Source organism: Netta rufina, assembly GCF_964035555.1.
Source record: "Netta rufina genome assembly, chromosome: 1".
NCBI classification, from domain to species: Eukaryota; Metazoa; Chordata; class Aves; order Anseriformes; family Anatidae; genus Netta; species Netta rufina.
The window spans coordinates 54,321,641-54,344,263 of NC_140123.1; the positions used below are offsets into that span (position 1 = coordinate 54,321,641).

The following is a 22,623-nucleotide window of genomic DNA, read 5'->3' on the forward strand; positions in this document are numbered from 1 at the left end:
ACTGCATGCAAAATATGCTTCATTATTCTTTCCATTCATTCACTTATTTGCTGGTATGGAAATGTGCAACTGATGATTGATTTACCCACTTAGTGCAAAGTACATTATCTTTTATAATTACAAGCATTTAGATTGAAATACTTTATTAAGCTCTTCTTATAAGAATTTGTGGTCTCATCCAGTCTATTTTGAACATCAGCACAAGCTAAGCAACAGAGCACGTACTGAAGGTACTAGGTTAAGAAACAAAATTTCTATTTTCAAACGTGCATTGCAAGAATTTTTCACTGCAGTTTCTGTAGATCAGAATATCAGTAGCCCATTAGAGCAACAGTTTTTGTGAGTACGTATTTATAAAATTACAGTAGACACCACTGACAGTCAAAATTAATCAAATATTTTATTATTTTAATTTCTGGACAAAATAATGATAATCAAAACTGAATGGAAACATCTTTCAGGTACTGACCTTCTGATTCAATGCAGGCTGGTTGGAAGTTATCTTAACCAAAAAACACATAATGGAATCTTACGGCATACTACTTAGGTGACCAAAAGGAGCTTAAGAATCAAAAATGGTTTATTTCAAGTTAGTAGTAAAAGTGCAGCAATCCTGTATAAAAAATGAATAATTACATTCCTTGCTTCAGTAAGCTTCAAAGTTGATTTAGATTCCTGCGGTCTAAATTGTTCAGGCTATTTTTTGTATCATGTCTTTGCTACAAAGATAATTTTTCTTGTGACCGCAGCATTTCTTCAAGGACAAAACTATGGATATATAACCAAAATTCTTTATATTTAAATACATGTACTCAATGCATGTAATACGCACAAAACAGTTTTCATATACATATTTAATACTGCTCCCCCCAGCTGCTGACAAGGTAAATCTCTGAGGAGTTGAATACATCATAGTTTATAGTGTAAAATTCTCTGGGCAAACTGTCTTTTAGAGAAGGAAAAGAAAAACAAAGAAACAAGGAAAGCTACTCTACACTGGTTTAAATAAAAGCAAGTACCTGTTGATTTGTCTCTTCTGTTCTTTACATTTCATTTAACATTTTTAAATAACACCATAAGTTATAAAATATTTCACTTCACATTGAAGAATGTTAACAATAGTGCCAATGCAGCTTTCATAACTTCCAGTCAGTCTTTTGCAGAAGACTATTGCACTGTCACCATTGATTTTTACAGGTGATGCTAAAGTTCATCGTGCTTCAAACCTGTAACCAAGGAAAAAAATCGTATCACCATTACATAGAAACTTAATCACTGGTTTTGTAAAACATGGAGAAAGCTCTTTATTGTCTATTTACTGCTAAGAGAGTCAACAACATGCACTTCATTTTTAGAGCCTTGCTAAAGGCTGACCATAAGCTTAAATAAGAATAAAAACTACTAAGAATCCTTTATACTAAAAAAGGGAATTTGTTCTCTGACTCGAGACTGGAGACTGATAGTGGCAGGGAAACTTGTAAACTACAGTCTGAAGATGGAGAAATGTACTGGACAAGGAGACAGTGTCATGGAAATTCATGGAGACGATGCGTAAAATCTGAAAGGAGGGGAGCATAGGTGGGGTGACACTCACTTCAAATGAGTCTCAGTGCAAAATTTCTTGAAGGGAAAACTACAACGACGCAATGTATGTGCCTTTTGATTCCAATCTTCATTTCAGATAGATTATTTTAAAGAATTAACAGATGAATATGCATGTAAGTTACCTTTTTGAAAGAATGATGTTTGCTTTTTCTTCTCTTTTTCAATTTGCTCTATTAACTTCCGTATTTCAGTGTCATATTCAACCCATTCAGGAACAATCCGGGCAGCAGCCTTTAGTTTCGGTTCTTTGGTTTGGGGATTGTTACACTGAAAGTTTGAAACATATTAGATGTAAAGAAAGCCAATGTGAAAACACCACCTCTCCAAGGAACTGTAAGTGATCAGCTCCTCAGTGTCACTGACAATAAACAGCAGAACGCACATTATTGCTAAAAACTAGCTATGTATTCATATGTTGATTAGTACAATAATCTGAATGTTTCAAAGTGGTCTACAATTTACTTCAAAGTGAAAAATAAGTTTAACTTCAGACGAAAACTACTTTGCAGCAAATAATGAAACTTGACATTAGTATAGCAAAGCATAATAAAAAGTCATTTATGCAAAAAATAATCTTACTACTTTGCAGAGAACTGCTATTTACCATATTTTCTTATCACGATTCAGTTTAAATATCTGGTTAAGATTCTGATATTTTACATAAAGCAGCCCACAGAACTATCTGAAGTCTCAAACATATTTCTTTGCTCTCACTTATCTCATACCTAACAATAATCTTGTTAGCATTTATGAGTTCTTTGAAGGACAAGATGTGCAAGGTCAGTTACCTGGATAATCATTTAAAAAAAAACAAATTGTAAATAACCCCTCTTTAAATAGTTTAAAACATTTTATTGTAAATAATTCATTTTTTTCTGTGTGTTCCTGACCATATGGATAGTAGAGACTTAGCTACCAGAAGACTACTAATATTTAGACATAGTTACATGGAGTATACAAGGTATACATTAGCACATTGAAATTAAAACTGATATCATGCTTTCTATTAAGATTGTGATGCTTCCTCTAGTGTTATCTAGAAAATGGTTACTTTCATAAAATATTATAACTATAAACCATAATAAAAAGTGACATGATACTGGGGATTGAAAGATAGTCTAGTAACTTAAATTTCAATCTTTTACTTTCTAGAATAGACAGTAGCCATGTTTAGCACACACACAAAAAAGCTTATTTTAACTGTAAAGACACATAGCTCTTTCCATACGGAATATTTGCACCAGATTCCAGTTGTCTATTTTTCTTCAGACTTATGGCTCTGAAGTTTCACTCACAGTGAGTGGGGGTTTTCAAGAAATGAAGGGGGGAAATGGGTTGTGGTAATAATGCCACAGCAGATTTTTTTCTCTCTCTGTTTCAATTCCCAAAGACAGATATTTTCTGCTTTCTAAATGCAGGTTATCCAGCTTTATTCTTTTTAAGCTATGCTCTATCTTCATTTATAGTGGTGAAATGGACAGAAAAAAAGAGTCATAATAATATTACTCCTCTGCACAGCAGGTTCAGCAGAGGTAGCAGCACACAAAACTCAAAAAGCTATTAGCAGTACTTCATGATAATTCTACTAACCAGGCTGAAAATGGAGGAAAAAAAAAAAAAAAAAAAAAAAGGAGGGCAAATACATGTACAGGAGTGAAAAAAAACTGATCCTATCCAGTTATGATGGCAGCACTTAATTTTCAGTACAGTTTTCAGCTTCAACATAAGCACATTTGGTACGGAACATACAGGATAGCTCTTGGAGGAACGGAGGAAAGTTGTATGTATTCAGGCATTTGTCAAAAGGAAACTCATGTTCCAATACCTTCCAGCAAGGCTGGCTCTGTGATACCACATACGCATATATCAAAAGGCACAGAAATTGTAATATATTTTTTTTAATCTATAAAACTAATTTAACTCAAAACCAACTTACCAAGTCTATTGTTTTAGCCTTTTTCTTGGATTCATCATCACACCAGGTTTCACACCAAAGCCATTCTTGAGGGAGAGACTTAATAGCTACTTGATGAATCATATTATTGGGAAGATCCTGTAAAAGTTTGTAGAATCATAAATTAGAATTGAGTTTTGAGGTAACTACAATTAGTCAGAGATTCCACAGAATATCTTTTGTCTGATACCACTTCTGCAAGTTGTTCTTAGGTCTCCTTCTATGTGCTCATCTGACTCTTTTTCTAATAGATTCAAAATTTCATTTTGAAATTTTCATTTTGAAATTTCCATTCAAAATGTCCACCTCTTACTTCTCTAGTATTTTTGTCATGTACTGACATCTGTCTTTCCTTAGTTTGACATAACTTATACTGCTATCTGACACTTATAGTTTGGACACCACATGCCATCTGCTAAATACTCCTAGCAGAATTAGACCGTGCGCAGTTATTAAAGCGCCTTAACCATATTTCCATTCCTCTGATTTGAAAAAAATGCTCAAAAGCACATAACCCAGGATTATGACACTACTCTAAAGTTAGCCTTCTTTTAGGAAGACAGATTCCAGAAACTTAAGTATGAAAAGGAAAAGCGATTAAACTTTCTTACTTAACTTAAAATTGCATTTTTTTCACATTTATTGTATATTCAAATACTCTCATCAAAATGAAAGCACTGAACCAATATTTTGCTGAATGTAGCCAATAGCATTTACAAAAGAGAAGAATCCCAGGCAGTCTTACAGTACGGGTACTCTGACCATGGTTAAAAATAATAAGTGTAATTGGTAGATCCATTCATAAGCTCCTTCACATGCACAACCCCTACATAACAGTTAAAAAATAAACGTCAGTACTCAAGTATTAGTCGTGTCTTATTTGCCAATACACATTGCTAAATGTGACAGAATAAAATAGTACATACAGCTGTGTTACAAAAAGCATGTAATTTAATTCAAATATAGTCATTAGCATGGAAAAACTACACTAGCTAACTACTAAAATAGAAGTATGCTGTGTCAAGACATTTTAATGTTAATTTAAATGTTTCCTTTTTTGAAAAACTTCAATTCTATGAATGTTAGGAAGACCAAATAAATGTTTTATCATTACTTCAATTTCAAGAGAAAAGAGGTTGTTTTTCTGTTGTGCCTCTCTGACTCTTAAAATGAAATCACAATTCCTAATTTAATACAGTAACTCTTAAAGTTGCGAATTTACAAAATTGTTAAATGGAGTAGAAAGGAGAGAGACTACAATGTACTTACACGCTTGTGATTTGCATACTCACTTATCTCACCTAGCTTTAAAAATTGGTGGAGAATGAAGATGAAGACCCTGGTCAACCCAGGGTGACTCAGCAACCACAAGACCGCATTAGCACTTAGATTAATTAAATTAACATTAATGGGAAAATAAAAATTTAAAAACCTGCTAGGTAAGACTGTAATTACCATTATCAGAATAGAAGATTATAATTAAGAAAACACACAAGTTTACATAGAACAAGTACAGATAAAGGCAAGCAGTGCAAACACTTGTTCCCTCTGCTATTTTTTTCCTTCTTTTCTTCATATCAAACCATTATTTAAAGTAATAATCACTTTGTTATATTTTCTGAACTGTGCTCATATGGACACCAAAAAATGTTCTGCAACAGCAAAAAAGGCAAATAATTTCAGAATTATATAACATGCATTGAGATAAAAAGCTATTCCATGCATACTGAGAAAGATAACGAAAAACGTAATTGCTTAAACCTAAATATACCTGATCTAGATTTGACAGACTGTTTGGATCTTGACTGAGAGCTTGGTACTGGCCCCGAAGCCTATCTCCTGCTGCAATCTTTCTGAACTTCTTAAGATCCACAACATATAAGGCACTACAAAGATAAAAATATGAATCAAGACTTGCAGTTTCATGTTGTTTTTGATAACATTAATTTAAAAAGTAACAACAAAGCAAAAACTATTCATATGCTAAAATGATATTATTTTAATAGCTGAAGTTACAATAAAAAAAAAAGGTGAAATCAATGTATCATCTGAATTTAGAAAAATTCATTTCTTGCTGAGAATGACTGTAAGGCAACTGCTTGTGAACACTTCATTGTTCACTACCAAGACCTAGATACGAATCATTTCTGCAAACTGCATAAAAATATGTAGAATTTCTCCTACCTAATATGGTATTTCCTTTTCCCAAGATGCGATGCCCAGTACCCTGATTTCCAGAAACGGTACCCATCCATTTCCTTACGGCTGTCACAGAACGGCGTGTATCCATAAGGAGCTCCCTTTAGATCTAGATCTCTGAGTTCTTTCAGGTCACTTCTCACAATCTAAATAAGAATAAAAACATTTTATTACTTAATAGTGTTTTTAACGTGTGCATATGAGGGTCAGCAAACTGACTGAAGTTTATGTTTTTTAATAAAACTGAGACACTACAACAATACAGTGTAAATAAAGTATTCCATTGGAATTATATTCACCTAATTCTAGTTCAAGAAAAAATCTATGTGTATTCTGTGGCCAACTGTGGAACACATTTAAAAAGTAAATTAAATAAAACAAATTAATTTTAATTTATGGGCCTCTGTTCTGATTGCCCCCTATTAAACTCCCTTAATACAGTAGTATAACTTTGAAAATCTTTTGAGAATCTCCCTTCTAAAAAATTATTCTTATCTGTTACATTAGCTTGGACACTCAAAAATTAAGGCATCATTTGAAAATCTTTGTACCTCACAGCAATGTACTTTTAAAAATAGGTTACAAGTCCATTTTACAAATGTTCTTTCTTTACTAATTGACCACTCTTTCATCAAACCCCACCAATCTAATTTATCAGTGGTAAAAAATTTCTTCTACTTTAGAGTGCAGAGAAATCCTTACAGCATTTAGGACGGAAAACCAATAAAAATACATTATACAGATGAAATTGCAGAAAGCTGCAGTCTGCATTGCTACATCTGAATTTAATTTACCCCAAGCTTTGGAAAAGCATCAAAATAGATAATATTTTTTTCTGAGATTTTTAATAACCATGTGACAGACTCTTCAATATCCTATCTGATATCGAAGCATGTTACCTTTCATTAAATTATACAATACTCATTTCTGAGTGAAAGACTGAATGCAAATTCAATAACAAAAGAGACAGAATTCATCTCAAAAATTAGTCTGTTGGTCAAATAGTCTGAAGTAATCACCTCAGACCCCTTCCACAGCCAGTGGAGAAGACAATCAGCCCAGGGATTGAATCATTCCAATATGCCCTTAATGAAATGCACCTTTAAGATCACACCTATCTCTCCAGGTGCCTTTGTCTCTCCATGGACATTAGAGGGAATTTTCAGCAACTCACCCTGATGAGACTCTTAGTTTCTACACGACTAAAGACAAGTGACTTTGTTTTGTTTCATGTTCTGCAACACTCCTGGTTCTGTTTGTACAGCAACAGCAACAGTCCTATGAGACCAACATTTGGACGGAATGGCCACAGGGAATGAAACTGGATCAATTTAAACCAAAACAAATTCCTCATACATTTATACAGTTTTATTTTTTCTTACCTGGTCAGCATCAACAAATATTACTTTATCTACAGCCAAAGGGAAAAGAACATCCAGAAAAAGGATTTTGTAGCCCCAGATAATTCGTTGCTTTTCTGTCTGCTGATAAAGCCAGCGAGGCCATTTATACTGTACTAATTCGTACTTGAATCCGTACTTTTTCGCCATGTGAGGAATAACATCCTAGAAGAAGATCCAAAAACTTTAAGTTTATGTGACACACAAAGACTTGACACCGTTGTAGCTCTGTTGACCTTACTAATCACATAAATTATGATTTTTAAATGTTTCTTTAATTCTAGAAGTATCCTCAGCTCTACAAATATAAAAAGCATTTTTTTCAGGCTCATAGATATCAGAAGATAATGAACTGTAATCTATCACTGGGTTTGGGGTTCCAGAAAAGAAGAAACTTACACTTGAGGTCATTTCCAGCCACAAATTTAAATTTTAATTATATAATTTCTCAATTGTAACAATTTTTGTAAGTATTTAAAATTTTAAAGAAAGATGTTTCTCCTACCTTAAATGTTGGGGAGAGATAGTTTTTCAGAAACCAAAATTTAACTGGTGTTTTTGTATGACGTAGAACAGAAAGCATCATAATTCTGTGGAAATAGAAGTCTATAATGAACAAACCGATACACACAGGTCATTATATTTCAACTGCACCCGAATGGTGCTGAAACTTTCTAATTGTAACTTTTCTTAACCCACCTTAAATGGAAATTTATATCTATTATCTATAACATATCTATAAAAAGCTTTAAAAAGCACACGTTCGAGACCACTTTGAGATAGATGTATTTGATCCATCCTGAACAGGCAGTATTAGAAAAAAGTTTCAAAAGTGGATCTCTTAACAAGTTTTACCTTGAAAGAGGAGCCTGACAATAAATTAGAATAACGATTAATCCCTAATGTTAACTAGGCTACTGAGATTATTTATTTTAGAATATATTGAGTTTAATAGGTTGCTGAAAAGAAAAACAGTGAGAAAGAGAAAGCATGGTTCAGGCTAAGATCCTGTTCAGAAAACCCTTGATAACTCTAAAAAGAAGAAAAAAAATAGTTCAGGTATGTGAAAAAAGTTAAACCCTTATTTTGGGTTCCATTCTTTGCAATTCACATTTGTTTGGTGAAACCAGACAGATAAGCAATAACTTGTGAAGCGCGTGAAGATGTCAAGTCTGCTTTGAAAATCATGGAGTAATAAACCTTACAGTACAGTAAAGAAGCATGCAAAATATTTAAAAATTAATTTTCTCTCCTTTACAGTAAACAAGTCTTTCCTTTTATGAAGGCTGTTGAAGTCTGAAGGAAAAGAAACGCAGACATTCAAACTCTGTCTGACTACTAAGAAATAACAGTTAATACATACAAAATACTACTTTCCAAAAAGATATGCATGACAGAGTTGTGCAATTGCCGTTCAGGAAATGAAAATCACTAGATCTGACATCTGTAAACAAGCATGACTCAGGGAAATAAGAAAAGTAACAGAGAAATAGTGGTAAACAGATTAAGCCAAACTAAGAATTCATTCAAAGCAATCATTGCTTATTGAATAATCCATGTCCACTGAGATATTAAATAGAAGTCACATATGTACACAGAAGAATCCATAGTTTGGACTTAACGTGAATAGATACAACTTCTAATAAGTCACTGCTGCTATGTCTTCAAAAAGAGAGGCTGAACTTCATCCTTTTTGTTCGCACCTAGCACATGCACTCATGAAAGGCACGGAGAACATTTTTCTTTCTTCAAAGAACAGTGATATTTTTAAACATCTATACTTTGTTCTCAGAGATGAAGTTGGTCCTTCTTTATGCCTTATGTCCTGATACTAGCTGGGATGCAGTTAATTTTCTTCACAGTAGCTGGTAGAGTGCTGTGTTTTGAATTTTTGATGAAAAGAGTGCTGATAGCACACTGATGTTTTAGCTGTTGCAGAGCAGTGCTTGCACAGAGCCAAGGACTTTACAGCCTCTAATGCTGCCCTGCCAGCAAGGAGGCTGGGGGTGCACCAGGAGCTGGGATGGGACACAGCCAGGACAGCTGGCCCAGGCTGGCCGAAGAGATACCCCATACTGTGTGGTGTCACGCTCAGCAATAAATCTGGGATAAAGGAGTAAGGGGGGGACATTTGGAGTTAAGGTGTTCATCTTCTGAAGTAACTGTTATTCATGATGAGCATTGCTTTCCTGGAAGTAGCTGAACACCTGCCTGCTGTTTGGAAGTAATGAATGGATTCCTTGTTTCACTTTGCTTGGATGTGCAGTTTTTGTTCTACCTACTTTGGTCTTTATCTCAACCCAGCAGTTCTCTCACTTTTACCTTTCTGACTCTCTCCCCCATCTCACTGGTGAGGGTGCGAGTGAGTGGCTGTGTGGTGCTGAGCTGCCTGCTAGGCTAAAACATACCACCTTGTTAGAAAAGTCAGCTTCTTTATGCTGCTTAAACTTTTTGAACCTTTACTTACCTTAAAAAACGTTCGTATAAATGGCCTGAAGCGACTGAAAATATATTAAGAATATCACTTTTTTTTTCCTTCTCTTCTGGTGGAATTTCTTCTGAAAAACTAAGAAAATAATTGAATTATTGTATAAACATAAAGAAAACACTACTACATTACCATTGAGATTGTAAATAATCACAAGTCAGAAAACACACAAAAGACATACTCATCCTACAGTAGCTGAATATGCTTATGTTTTTATTTTTTCTGCACATCCCTAAGATACCAAAATCTTTTGGGAAGAACACCTCATACTCATTCAGGACAAAGGATGGCACAACTGCAGTCTCATTTTTTTTTAAGTCAAAAAGAAAGGTCCCAGTCCCAAACAGTGTTTGTGACTTTTTTCCATACTAAAGAGGAAGGATATGTGAGAAGTTTCTAGGTTGGAAGAAGCTGGCAGACAAACTGCAGGACTTGAGCTCATGCTCCTGAGCTACAACTTTGAATCAATGGGAAGATCAACTAAGAACTTTATTGGGTGAGGGTCTGAAGAAAAGTTTATTACAATTATTTACGAAAGTCAAACTTCAAGAGGTATTTCATTGACATATTTAAACAGACTTCATGGGCTTTCATAAATTTTGTCTAGCAGCAGAGAAATAGCATCATAGCCTGCTTTTTGATGTTCAGTTTGATACTGATGAGTAACACATTACACATATTGAGATTGATTCCCTGCCACAGCAAAACAATAATAACATTGACGGAGAAAATGAGCAGGAACTAGAAATGGAAAGAAAGGATTAAAAAGGAAATAATGAGATGTACAAGACACCATAACTTGTCTCTTTCCCCCTCTTATCTATATTATAAATCCCTTAGGGAGACATCAGGTCTTTTCACATGTTTGTATCACTATCAACTAAGGAACGTTTACAGTATGAGGAATAATAAACATGTCCTGGCAGAGTTAAAATATAAACAATTTATTTATTACCTTGTAACTGATTCCAAATTTCCTTTTTCTGTTATTCCATCAGTAAGGAGATCTTCATTCACTTTATCAGGCTTTTTCTGTACCTAGTCACATAAGATAAATGAATTTATGTTATTTGGGAAGTTAGTTGATAATAATTTCTACTTCAATTATGCTATCAAACAATGGTGGACTTACTGGTGAGCCTGACTAACATCTTACCAATTCCTATTTCAGCAAAATAGTTACTGAACTGTGTTAAACTGGACTGTAAAAAATGTCATTTCATACTTTAAAAATAAGTACAGAACATATTGTAACAAGAAGCAAAGTATCATAGCTCATTTTCCTCCCGGACAGAAGATAAAGGTGTGATTTTGTGATACAGACATTAGTGGACAGGAGAAGAGTAGCAGGGTGGTGCACCGTGTATTGAAGGGAAACCTGATTCTCATAATCCCTTCACGAGGGGAAGGTGACAAATCCGTGTCTGAAACACTCTCCTGTAAAACTTAAGCCATTTCTGTTGTCTTACTCAGATACTAAATAAGGTGCCAAACTCATTTTGTTTGCCGACCTTAATTTCCTTGATTAAAAAATAAGTATTTCTGAAATCCAAACACCTTCCAAAACTAGGTGTTTGAATATATTGTTACAACCATAGCAGTTTCTCATGTTTACACTGTCAAATTAACACTTGCAGACTTCTCTTCACACTAAGTGTCCTTTTAACTAATGGTGCTGAAGCCATATCCTAGATATCACTGAAGTGGTTCTAAAATGCACCACTTTTCATATAAAATATTTTTCTTATTTAAAGCAAGCTGGCACCCTTTACCCCTTCTCTGTAGTTTAAAGGCAGTCTCCTCACCCTCCAGAATGTTACTTGTTTTCTTAAGGTTCTGGAAAATTACTATTAAAGAACTGGGGAAGATACTCAGGAAATAAATGATTTTAAAATACTTCTTTCTATTTATGTTTATATAGTTCTCTAGGCTTCTCAGTGTCTGATATTAGGATAGGACATACCAAGTACACATAAAAAAAAAATATTATTTACATAATGTAACTTCTGTTTCTTTTTTTTTTTGATATATATTTAAAGTAATTTCATTTACACAGATTTGACAACTTAGGGCAGAATTCATCATGCCTAATTTTAGCTTCCATTTTGGAATCTGGACTTAAAAGGGACTTTACGTCCATCCCCAGTCACAGGGCAGAACCGGATGCCTCAAGAGGTGATCATCCCTTGTTTTAAATCGTCTAAAGCTATGATGAGAAGTCAGTCCTCTGGACTGTCTTTCTCATTCTATTAAGCAGAGAAGGAGTTTAAAGCACCTAATTCAGACTGCAGACCAGTCTTAGACACCTTAAAGTAGATGAATTAAATCCTATATGTGTTATGTACACAAATGTATTGTTTTAATAGCTATTTAACAATCTCCCACACAACTAGTGCAACCTGACTCTATCAAATTAACCAGATTAATTTACGTACCCTTCTCTTATTTAAATTTACAAAGTCTAAATTATATGTTCCAGCATATTTGTGCCATTTAAATATAGCCTAAGACATGTGAGCTTTAGTCATATATAAAGAAATAGTGCAGACAAAATATCTCTTTACATACTTGAACTTTGATAATTTTGCTTCTGAAGTTGTTTAATACCACAATAACATCAGCCAGGTCAGCTACAGAATCTGTTCCTTCATGGCTGTGAGGGGAAAAAAAATGTGCAAATGTACTAACTCATTAAAACATGCATTATCACTTGTGTTTAATTAGAGGATAAGGTTTAGGATTGCTTGTATTTATAGAAACAAAATTTCTTCACTTGCACCTAATTACATCCTAACTTCAGACACTTCCTGAGCTTTATTCATACCTAGTCATTGCCCTCAGTTTTAATTCTCACTTTTTAATTTGAATTTTTACAGGAAATTTTATTAACCAATGAAAAAATGCAGCAATCTAGAGCTGAATATATTATACAGATACAGATTGTATTAAAATATTAAACTACATTTCATTTCTCAAATATGGAAAAAATCTTGAAAATTGCTTTGTGATGGCACTAAATGTACTTTTAAAATAAACCTACTTTAAAAGGTCTGGTGAAAGCTTCATCACAGTGCTGAACGAGTAAGGCTGGTAAAAATGGTTGGTTTTGGTAACAGACAGGGCTGTAAGCAATGCACCACATGAACATTTGCCCCCAAACATCAATTTAAAGCTATTCAGGCATCTCTAAATTGCACTCATCCGCTCAGTAAGAAGTATGAGAAGTGTTGGTGTCTCTCTGTGTTGCAGTGTAATAGCATAATTCTCAAATTTTATAGCTCTTATGTCTCAAAAGCCCATATATTTTTCCTTCAATCCTTTCTTTCTTTTAATGCCATTATATGGTTTCCCCTTGCCACAGCTACACATAGAAACCTTGGTTTAAGAAAGTGATCTGCAACCCCCTCTTTTTTTTTTCTTCAATCTGTTTCATTTTACTTACATAAAAGTGACAGGATTTTATATATTTACCCGTATTTTCTATTTAATACACTTCCCTAAAACCCATGATCACTAAGTTTCATAGAGATTTTTGCAGAAAACAATGTTCAGAATTATCTTGACCTTTCCACCAATTCAGTTTTACTTTCACACTTTTAAAATATTGCATATATGAACAGTCAGTCAAGAACTGTCTTCTTATCACAGCACTCAGTATAAAAGGGCATTGATCTCCACTGTAAGTAGTGCAATTAAAAAGCTCTAAAATAGTAAAACAAGAGCCAAACTCTTTTCTGTTGATAGCAGAAATGGCAGCAGCTAGCACAGTCACGATTTTAAGTGGTCTTACTTTTGCCCTTAGCTTTGCCACAATCAAAACCTTCTCTTTTGTTCACTCATTTACCTCAAAATTTCCATGTTATGAGTTCTGTTGCTATCTCTGCAGCTCCACTGATGAAGACAGTTTTCCAAAGTATTTAAAATACTCTCAAACTGTTTGGTTTGGCCATGAATTTAACATCACTTTTGTCTCCTCAAATCTCTTCTCTGGATCCCCCACTGTCAACTCCACCTTTCTGAGCTCACAACTGTTTTGCTCCACACTGGGCTCATTGTGATGAGTTTCTGTCCCAGTATGAACAACGTATTGGAAATACTGACAGTTACCATTAATTACACTTCATGCTCGTCTTGATATAATTTATCTGCTTCTCCATTCATATTTTTTATATTTCCTACTGTAACACTGTTTTCTTTTCTTGACTGAGTACTTCTCTTCATTTTGACTCCTAGTCACTCATTTACATTATCAATGGCTACAGACTAAAATGTTCACTTGTTTTGAGGTATCTCTCTGACAGAAAACTGAGTCCCTCATACTCTCCTCTAATTTTAACTTAGTGTGCTGAATCTTATGGAGGATCTTTCCTCTTGTATCTGTGCATGATACTCAGCATGTTGCCATTTTATTAATGTAACAGATGTACATTTCAAATCAGTGCTCATAAGAAAAACGCATTGAATATGACCCCTAGTTTGGAAGAACTGGGACGATGATGTATGAACTCCTTTAACAAATACAGTAAGGACTTTGTGCTTTGTCCAAAAGTTAATGAACACGGTTGGCGCTGTTAGTGTAATTTATAAACTCGCTGAAGGCACGCACAACTTTGTTTTTAAATCTTACGAAAATGCCTTGCATACTGATGGCACTACTAAATATTTAACAATAACTAAATCACTTCTACGTAATTATTGAATAAAACTAAACATGTCCAGCAGACTATTTAGGTCACAGCCTTAATCTGTTTCAAAATACCTACATACTTTTAAACACAAATACATTATAACTTTCCCTATGGAGAAAAAAACACTCCAATGGAGACCCTTTCAAATCTCAGAATGAACAAACAATTCCTTGTCCAAATTGCAAAAGATACAAATCTCAGTTAAGTAGTCTGCATACCATCAAAATATAATAAATTATACCCAGTTGCCTTTTTAAAAATGAAATTTTCAGCAGGAGGCTCTATCTATCTATCTTTATAATGAACTATTATCTTGCAATACCTACCTGTTTCCCTACTGACATCACAGAATCCAAGCTCTAATAACAAGTAGCGTTCAGACTGTCGCTGAGTATATTGATTTTAATTTTCCTAACATTCACGGTAATTTATTGATAACACCGATTTACAAGTATGGCTGCTTCTACATAACGATCCTTGTCATATTTGACAGAAAAAAAAAAAAAAAAAAGCAAGCTAATTTCAAAAGCTGTGTGTTTACATAGAGGAAAATAAATTACTTGCATGTATATTAGATGTTACTACGAGAGAAGCAAAATACGCACTGAGTTGTTAAGCATGCTGTGACTTCAAAATCTTGTATTTCCTCTAAAACTCCTATTATAATGTACAGGCTTCAACAGAACAGGTCAAATACAGTTTAACAGGAGTGGCTCTGATTAATGTACAAGAATAAAGAATATCCTGCAATAACACTTGGCAAAATTCCATGTTATTAAATAGTTTCATGAGTTCTGACAGCAGTTTGATACTATTAATACTGATATCATTAAAAGCAGTATCAGAGATGCTGGTACAACCCCCCAAACATACTTTAGCTGTTATATTCCAAGTCTATGGCTTGTTTTAATTACATTAAATAAATGTTATTTTTTAGATTCGTCATAAAGTATTAATTATACATAACTTAGCCAGGCTCAGTAAAGCTCATTTTTATTACTTCTTACAGAAAATCTTTAAGAATATCTTAAAAAACTGCAGATGTTTTAAGTTTCCTTTGAACCAACCTAGAAAGTATTTGTTTCACTTTTTTTGGTTTTGTTTCACCTTGCTTCATTTTTTAATTCAACTATAGCTCACTACATTTTTTTACAATACCTTTCATAAATCAGTTTATATACTTTAAAAATTGAATATTAAATTTGGCATCTTATATAGCTACAGTTGGTGGAGAGTAAGTGACCTTCTTAGGATAAATATTGAGCTTTTCTGCCTTTTCAACAGATTGTAAGCCATTTCTTAAACAAAATAAATTGAAAGTTGCAAACAAGTAGAAGGAACTTAATATCCTGCTAACATGCCTCCCTGTGACACTGGAACTGATGCATTAACTAAATACTCAAAACAGCAAGCATGGTCATCATTTTTCTCATTTTATAATACCAGTTGTTGACTAAACATCATATGGAACTGTGTTCCTGACTTCCAAGTAATAATAAATATTTATGAGAAAATTGACCTATTTTAGCCCACATAATTACAGGGAGAGAGGAAAAAAAGGCAAGAACTGAAGGTAAAATAAAACTATGATGTTTCTCTACAATGGACTGGATACACAGCTTCAAGAGGAAGCCCTCATATACTACAGATCTATCCTGTGACATACAACATGCAGGGAAACTATCTAGCTAAACAGTTGGTGTTACAGGGATGGCTTTGGCATCTATGGCTATTGAACCTTCTTCACTGAAAAAGGACTGCTGAGGAGAGGTAGGATCTACCTGATACATAATTTTGCCACAGTAAAGGATGGCTTTACAGCAGGTTTGTCAGGGAATGCTGTCCAAAGACTAAGAACAACTAGAAGTATGTCAGCAATGAGGAAGTGCTTAAGGGAAGGCTCTCCTGCTTCTCCTGAGAAAGCAGCATGTCTGGGGGCCTGCCTGGGAATGCATGCAAGATGGGATATAAACAGAACAAATTACAAGTTTCGTAGTTGTGAAGCTACGATCTCATTAGGATCACAAAAATGGCACAGAAGCTCACATGATGTGAGTGATTCAAAGGCTTCTTATGCTGAGAAGTCAAAAAAGATGGTTTGCACCTGGCACAAAGTAATGGGTTGAATGCACAGAGCTTTGCCGTGGAAGAAGCAGTAAATCCATTCAGAGTTTATGTAAGGATCAGAGAGGTTAAAGTGACATCATGGTGGGTGTCTGTAAAAATTGCCTGATCAGGAAGAGGAATTAGATGAAGTCTTGACAAAGCTGGAAGGCGACTTGTAATCACAGACTGTGGTTCTCATGGTGGACTTCAAATATCCCAACACTGTTTGGAAAGGCAACATGGCAGGGCACAGGCAATCCAGATTGCCAAAGAGTGTTTCTTTCTATAACTGTGTATTTTTCTATAACATAAACTATAGCTTAAAATAGAATTTTGGCCTTATGCAAATCTAAAACATTAAAGAAATGCAGGAAAGTCTTCTGACAGCGAGAGAATGATACAAAGGCAAATGAAATTTAATGAAAGTAGTAGTACTGATGTACTAATAGAATTTAATGGATATTGCTGCACAAGAAAAAAGAAACCTAATGATAATTAAGCTATAAGAAGCTTTAAATTAGCTATTAATTCTCAGGAAAGAGATCTTGGAGACTGCAGATTTCATAGAATACCAGTTTCGTGCCTAGCAAGGCACTAAATGGAGATCAGGCATTAGTACTTAATAGAAAACGAAGCAATAAAAATTTACCAATGCTATTACACCACAAGTCTGTCTTTAATTATGGCCAACCAACTCAAAAGGACAGATGAGAACTAGAGAAGAAACAAATAAGAGCAACAAGGATGACTGAGATATATGGAGAGCCTCTGCATGAGGAAGAACTGTACTCAGAATTTTCTGCTCAGAAATTAGAAAAAAATAAAGAAAAAAGAGAGAAAGGCCTATAATACTATGAACATATCTATCCACATTTATTACAGAGAAATGCTTTTTTTTATGTCAGGTATATCCCACACAAAGCTGTAGAGTGGATTAGTTCCTTTTTCTTAATAAAAACATGCCTTTAAACAATACTTTGAAAACTATACACTGGTGAATATTTAATGCTTCTGTTCTATCTTGTCTTTCAATTATGGAAACAAAAGCAATTTCGAATTTTAAATTACAGCCTAGCTCAATGTAAAGAGAAGAGATGCCTTATCAGAGTGGAGAACTTACTGAACAAAATAAGAAAGCAACTAATACTAAATTTATATTGAAAAAGATCAATGCTTAAGACAAAATATCTCAACAGTCTTTTCAAAAATGCAAGAAGCAGAAAGTAGAAAAACACCATCGCAGAATAAGTAGTCTGAAATTAAACTACAATCATTCAATAGACACCTCTACTCAGAAGTATTGGAAGATTAAAAACAGTATTGGACTAGAAGCATGGATAAAATGTCACAGATAAATCAAATCTGGTTGAGCAGCTTTGGAAAATGTGATTCCAGACAGAAGTAAAAAAATTATAACAGTATTTAAAATATTAGGAATACAGTATAATCTATCATACACAGTCCACTTTATTTCCAGCCTCTCAGTGTACACACGCAATTCTAGATCATCCTCAAAGGGATTATATGAAACACTTCTTTATTTTGCTACTTAGCTTTGCAGGTGTGCAGTTAAATTAGTAGGTAGTAAACTCGATTTTATGAAAAATCACCCAGAAAAAGAACACTTTCAAATTTAGTTTTTATGTTTTATAATTTCTTCCCCTTCCACTATCAGGAATTAAGGCATCTGTTATAAACTTTGAATCATCATTTGGTTCCTGTTCTACTTTTTAATTTTATTTTTGTTCATTTTTCTTCAGTACTGTCAGATCTTTTCAAAATATGTTGAACTTTAGCAGATTCATTTGTTTCCTAAGGACAGATTAATACTTACGAAAACACCTGATAAATCTCTTCAGATTTCCCTTTACGCAATCTCAGTGTCCAAGCACCTGGATTTGCTTTCAGCTGAAAATACCCCTATGAAAAAGTAAAAAGACAGGCAATTGTTCTGTCAGTGTTTCATAATCAACCATGTAAATATCCAAACATCAACTACAGAACATTTGGTACTGCAGCCAAGGTCGATAAACACTACCTACTGACACACTAATCCTGCATGTAATATGGCATAGTATCACCTTTCCTGTATGTCCATATTAACGTGTTCTGTTTGTTTCTAGCTGAATTTGAGGCATATATAAAATCTTCATCTAAAACAGTAAGTGAGCAGTAAAGACATGAATTATTAAATAGACTCTAAGCAGAAAGGCTTCTTTGAAATTAAATTTTTTTGTTTGTAACAACTTTAAAGTCAACACAACTCTTTTCCAATTTAGGAATATTGCATACAGGTATCACTGTGTGAAAGCCAGATGAAACAAGCTTTGGAAACAAACATGGAAGCTTCATCATGTTGAACACCTTCTGCTGTTGAGAAAGTTTTCAGAACTTGTGTAAAAGTCAAAGATTCACAGTTTATTAAGCATTTCATTCTTTGTGATACAATTTTCACAGAGAACTGAGAATGGCAGATAGGTGACAGATCTTATTCACTGAAGTTTTGATCTTTCTCTATCAAATTAGCTTAGACAAGACAAAATAAGTCTTTCAGTTCAGGAATCACAAGATCTTCTGCTCTACAAACTGATGCCAATAGAAATAATTCAGGTGACCAGAGGAATTCTGAGGTGTGGATTTGTCCACAAAGGCTTTAAGCACTTAACTGAACTAAAATAGGAGCCTTCTTTGCTTGGATCGTTTTTTAACAAAAATGGTTATTTTAATCAGAAAGTGATTTGTACCTTATGTTTATTGGTGGAATCTTCATCTGAGGATTTCTACCTCCTACTATTGACTTAAGGCTCCAAGATTAGGCACTTCAGATAAGGGTCTAAAATTAAGCTAAACTAAAATCTATATTGGATTTTAACAGTGTGAGGAAAAAGCTGGGTAAATCAGAGATGCACATCTTTTGTGGATGGTCTCAACTCCAGGATACTGCTGTTACTTTTAACATCAGTAATTTTGCAACACAGAGAAATGGATTTCTCCATTTAGAACAACAATGGATTTCTCTATTAAGAACAAAAATCTCATACAGAATACTTATGAGGAGTGTGCGATTGGTTTTGTATGACTGTTTTGTACTTAATACTTACCAAGTTGGCCATCACAATAGTATCAACCATGACAGGATTATTTTTTGTGCCCAGGGTGAACTGTAACCCTCGAGGAGGTTGTCCAGTTGTCACATCAAAGCAATGTCCTTCAAGCAATATGTATTCCAGTTCATATTCTGCTGTAACAGTCCCTTTTATCTGTGAAAGGAATATTTTACTAGATTACATCACTTAACTATGTGGAAAAAGTAACATTTTACAATGACAAGCATGTTGTTTGGGATTTATCTCACCTAACTTCAACTGTCAAAAACAAGAGAAAGGCTCCTCCAGGGGGAACTTCTCTCTATGTTAAAATAGGTATCCAAGATAAAAAGGACAAATTTAGAAGAACCTTCTCTCCATTGACTTTTGGGAAAGCTGAGACACCTCAGCTTTGGTAAGATAAATCCCAAACTTCACTTTTATGATACACCTTCCAAATTCACATAATTAAAAAAAAAAAGAAACTAAAAATTAATTAAATATTAAAATCTATGTTTTTATCTATATTAATAAGCAGCAATATATTCAGGTTTACTTTAAGATATAAGCAGTTTAATCCTATTTCTACCAAAAATACATTTTAAAAATTAAAGAGAAATAGAAAAATAACACAACACACAGAATCCCTTTTTTAGGTGGTTTTTTTTTTTTTTTTAATCTCAAAAAACCTGCATACTTCCATAAACATTAAAAGCTCAACATAGCAGATAAAGTACTTTTATTTGTATTATGCATTCTGTGTTTCTTTTCACTGATTTCTTTAAAGACTCTTCTTTGAGAGAGAGAGAGAGAGAAAAAAAAAAGAGGGAGAGAGAAAGGGAGAATGTGGAAAGACAGACAATGAAAATAAAAATGGTAAAATACTGAACAAATTATTAGCACAGAAAGCATTTCTAGAAAACAGAGACAAAAATCTCACAAGATTTCATTTTAGGTCAGAGGTTGGACTCGATGATCTTGAGGTCTCTTCCAACCTAGACAATTCTGTGATTCTGTGATTCCTTTTCCCTCTTGAGGTTAAAGGTCCAATACAAGTTTTATAACATTTACAAATTATTACTTACATCCTGTAAATGAATGTTATCAAGATCACAGGAACTGTTTACTGCTTCAACCAACCAGCTTTCAGGAGTGATCATGTTTAGAGTCAAAAGCAGTGATTCTGGCAATTCTAAGAATTTTGCCACAGGTTCAGAAGGAAGGTGTTTGTTGATCCCATACATTAATTCTGGTTCCAGAACAAAACGATAGAAGCTGTTGAAAAAGAAGTGTTAAAAAAACAAAAAAAGCTCCATGTTAAATAAGTATGAAGGCTGAGTTGCAGATACGATGTTCTTCCATAGTATGCTATAATGTAGTGAATGTTCACCGCATTAATGATGTTTGGAGGCATGGCATCTCCCTGTTCTTACAGAATGCTGTGGAATACTGTCAGACAATGCATACACTCTCTCAAATGGGTTGGTAGATGCACAGAACTATTTGTTTTGGATAAATTTTTGCTGGGAATGTGCATTGCTTCTACCTATATTCTTAATGGCTGGGAAAGTAAAAATACCCAAGAGGGGCATCTAAATATCTTGACTATGTACTGCCTTGGATTCTCAGAATCTCTATCACTAAACTAAGAAGAAGGACTAGTCTGCTGGAAAAAGAGTCTTTGGGAACAGTTCCTGACACCAGTAGCAGCAAAGACAGAGAGCAGTGGGAAGAAGAGGTCTCTCTATTCTCCAACTCTCGTTTCCTAGGGAAACAATTCTTGAAACAACATAATGTTGATGATTTCCTTCCTTCCTTCCGTCTTTCTTCTAGTGATATCCAACAAAATTAGAAGAATCAGAACAGAGAAAGATGAGCACTGAAGATCTCCATCTTTCTCCATCAGAATGAAAGCAGCAAGCAATTATTAATTCATATGGAAAAAAAAACCACAAAACATTTAATTACTATGACAGTTTTTTTTTTTTTTTAAGTAAAAAGGTAAGAAGAATGGAGTTTTCCCACAAAGTATTTGGACAAGGCTGTACATGGAGGCTTTTCAAATAAAAACACTGCTGTGAGAAAAACACAACCTGTCCTCAGAGCAGGTCCCAGAACACTTCTTCTCACCTTTCACAAGCTCTAAAACCTGGAAAGTGGCTAGCTTTAAAAGTGATCATGACAACGTTCACACAAGATACTCTGAAGTCCACTCTTGCAATGTAAGAGATGTGCATTCATTTTCTCTGAAGCTGAATAGAAACTAAGGCCTTCTGTCTTGTGGACAATTAATTCATTCTCTAGTCTACTGGATAAAGGGTGGACACTATCATCAGCTCTCATTGATGACAAGATTATAGGCAAAATTTCTGCCAAAGGGATGGACAGCAATGCTTAAATGTGTCTCTTAGAAGGAAAGAAGTCCTCTCTGGGGAGTTCACTTCAGTGTAAATGTCTGTAACTGAATTGGTGAACCCTACTCTTTATAGCCAGTTAAGAGAAAATTCAATTTAAAGCTTTCTGGGTCCTTAATGAATTAAAATGAATTCACCAGTATAGACTGTACATTACTCAGGCAAGTTTTATCTTTAAATTTAGTGTACTGAATCTGTAAAAATCAAGATGTGACCAAGATAGGTAGATAATCTCTACAAGTGTCCACAGGCATGAAAGACTCTCTACTGACTACTAGAGGGATTGTTTATGACAGGGGTATTTGAGGGACTAGATCACTCCTCTGTGATGCAATGTTTGATTTCTTAGAATTAGAAATTTTTCTAGACAATTACTTCAGTAACATTCAACTTTTATTAAAAAAGATAATTAATGCAACAGAAGAAACCATATACATCACCCACTTTTTCTTTCTCAATGGAATATGTACAATTAAGGCTTTTTTTTTCTTAATTCAAGTGAGATCATATATGTGTAAGAAAAGTTATGAACTACTCACCTCTTCAGTGGCACTTCTGACAGCTTAGATCTGCAGTTCAAAAACAACCTGAGTTTCATATTGACAATGTCTTTGAGTACCTACAGAAAAAAAAAATCTGCGTAAAAAATGGTTCTTGATAATCATCAAACTTTGAAAATAAGC

General features: G+C 34.2%; 1 protein-coding gene across 1 annotated transcript in view; it reads right to left on the reverse strand.

Moving 5' to 3' along the window:
* Positions 1 to 419: 419 nt before the first annotated feature.
* UGGT2 (UDP-glucose glycoprotein glucosyltransferase 2) overlaps positions 420 to 22,623 on the reverse strand; it is a gene marked incomplete at its 5' end in the record, with an annotated part of 86,345 nt that continues 64,141 nt past the window's right edge. The window contains 14 exons of the mRNA XM_084306529.1: positions 420 to 1,226; positions 1,728 to 1,872; positions 3,542 to 3,658; positions 5,331 to 5,445; positions 5,744 to 5,904; positions 7,141 to 7,323; positions 7,664 to 7,748; positions 9,626 to 9,724; positions 10,602 to 10,684; positions 12,215 to 12,299; positions 18,275 to 18,360; positions 19,542 to 19,700; positions 20,612 to 20,801; positions 22,480 to 22,559. Of these exons, the coding sequence (XP_084162655.1) occupies positions 1,204 to 1,226; positions 1,728 to 1,872; positions 3,542 to 3,658; positions 5,331 to 5,445; positions 5,744 to 5,904; positions 7,141 to 7,323; positions 7,664 to 7,748; positions 9,626 to 9,724; positions 10,602 to 10,684; positions 12,215 to 12,299; positions 18,275 to 18,360; positions 19,542 to 19,700; positions 20,612 to 20,801; positions 22,480 to 22,559 (1,611 nt within the window). The 3' untranslated portion in view covers positions 420 to 1,203. The remainder of the gene's footprint in view (positions 1,227 to 1,727; positions 1,873 to 3,541; positions 3,659 to 5,330; positions 5,446 to 5,743; positions 5,905 to 7,140; positions 7,324 to 7,663; positions 7,749 to 9,625; positions 9,725 to 10,601; positions 10,685 to 12,214; positions 12,300 to 18,274; positions 18,361 to 19,541; positions 19,701 to 20,611; positions 20,802 to 22,479; positions 22,560 to 22,623) is intronic.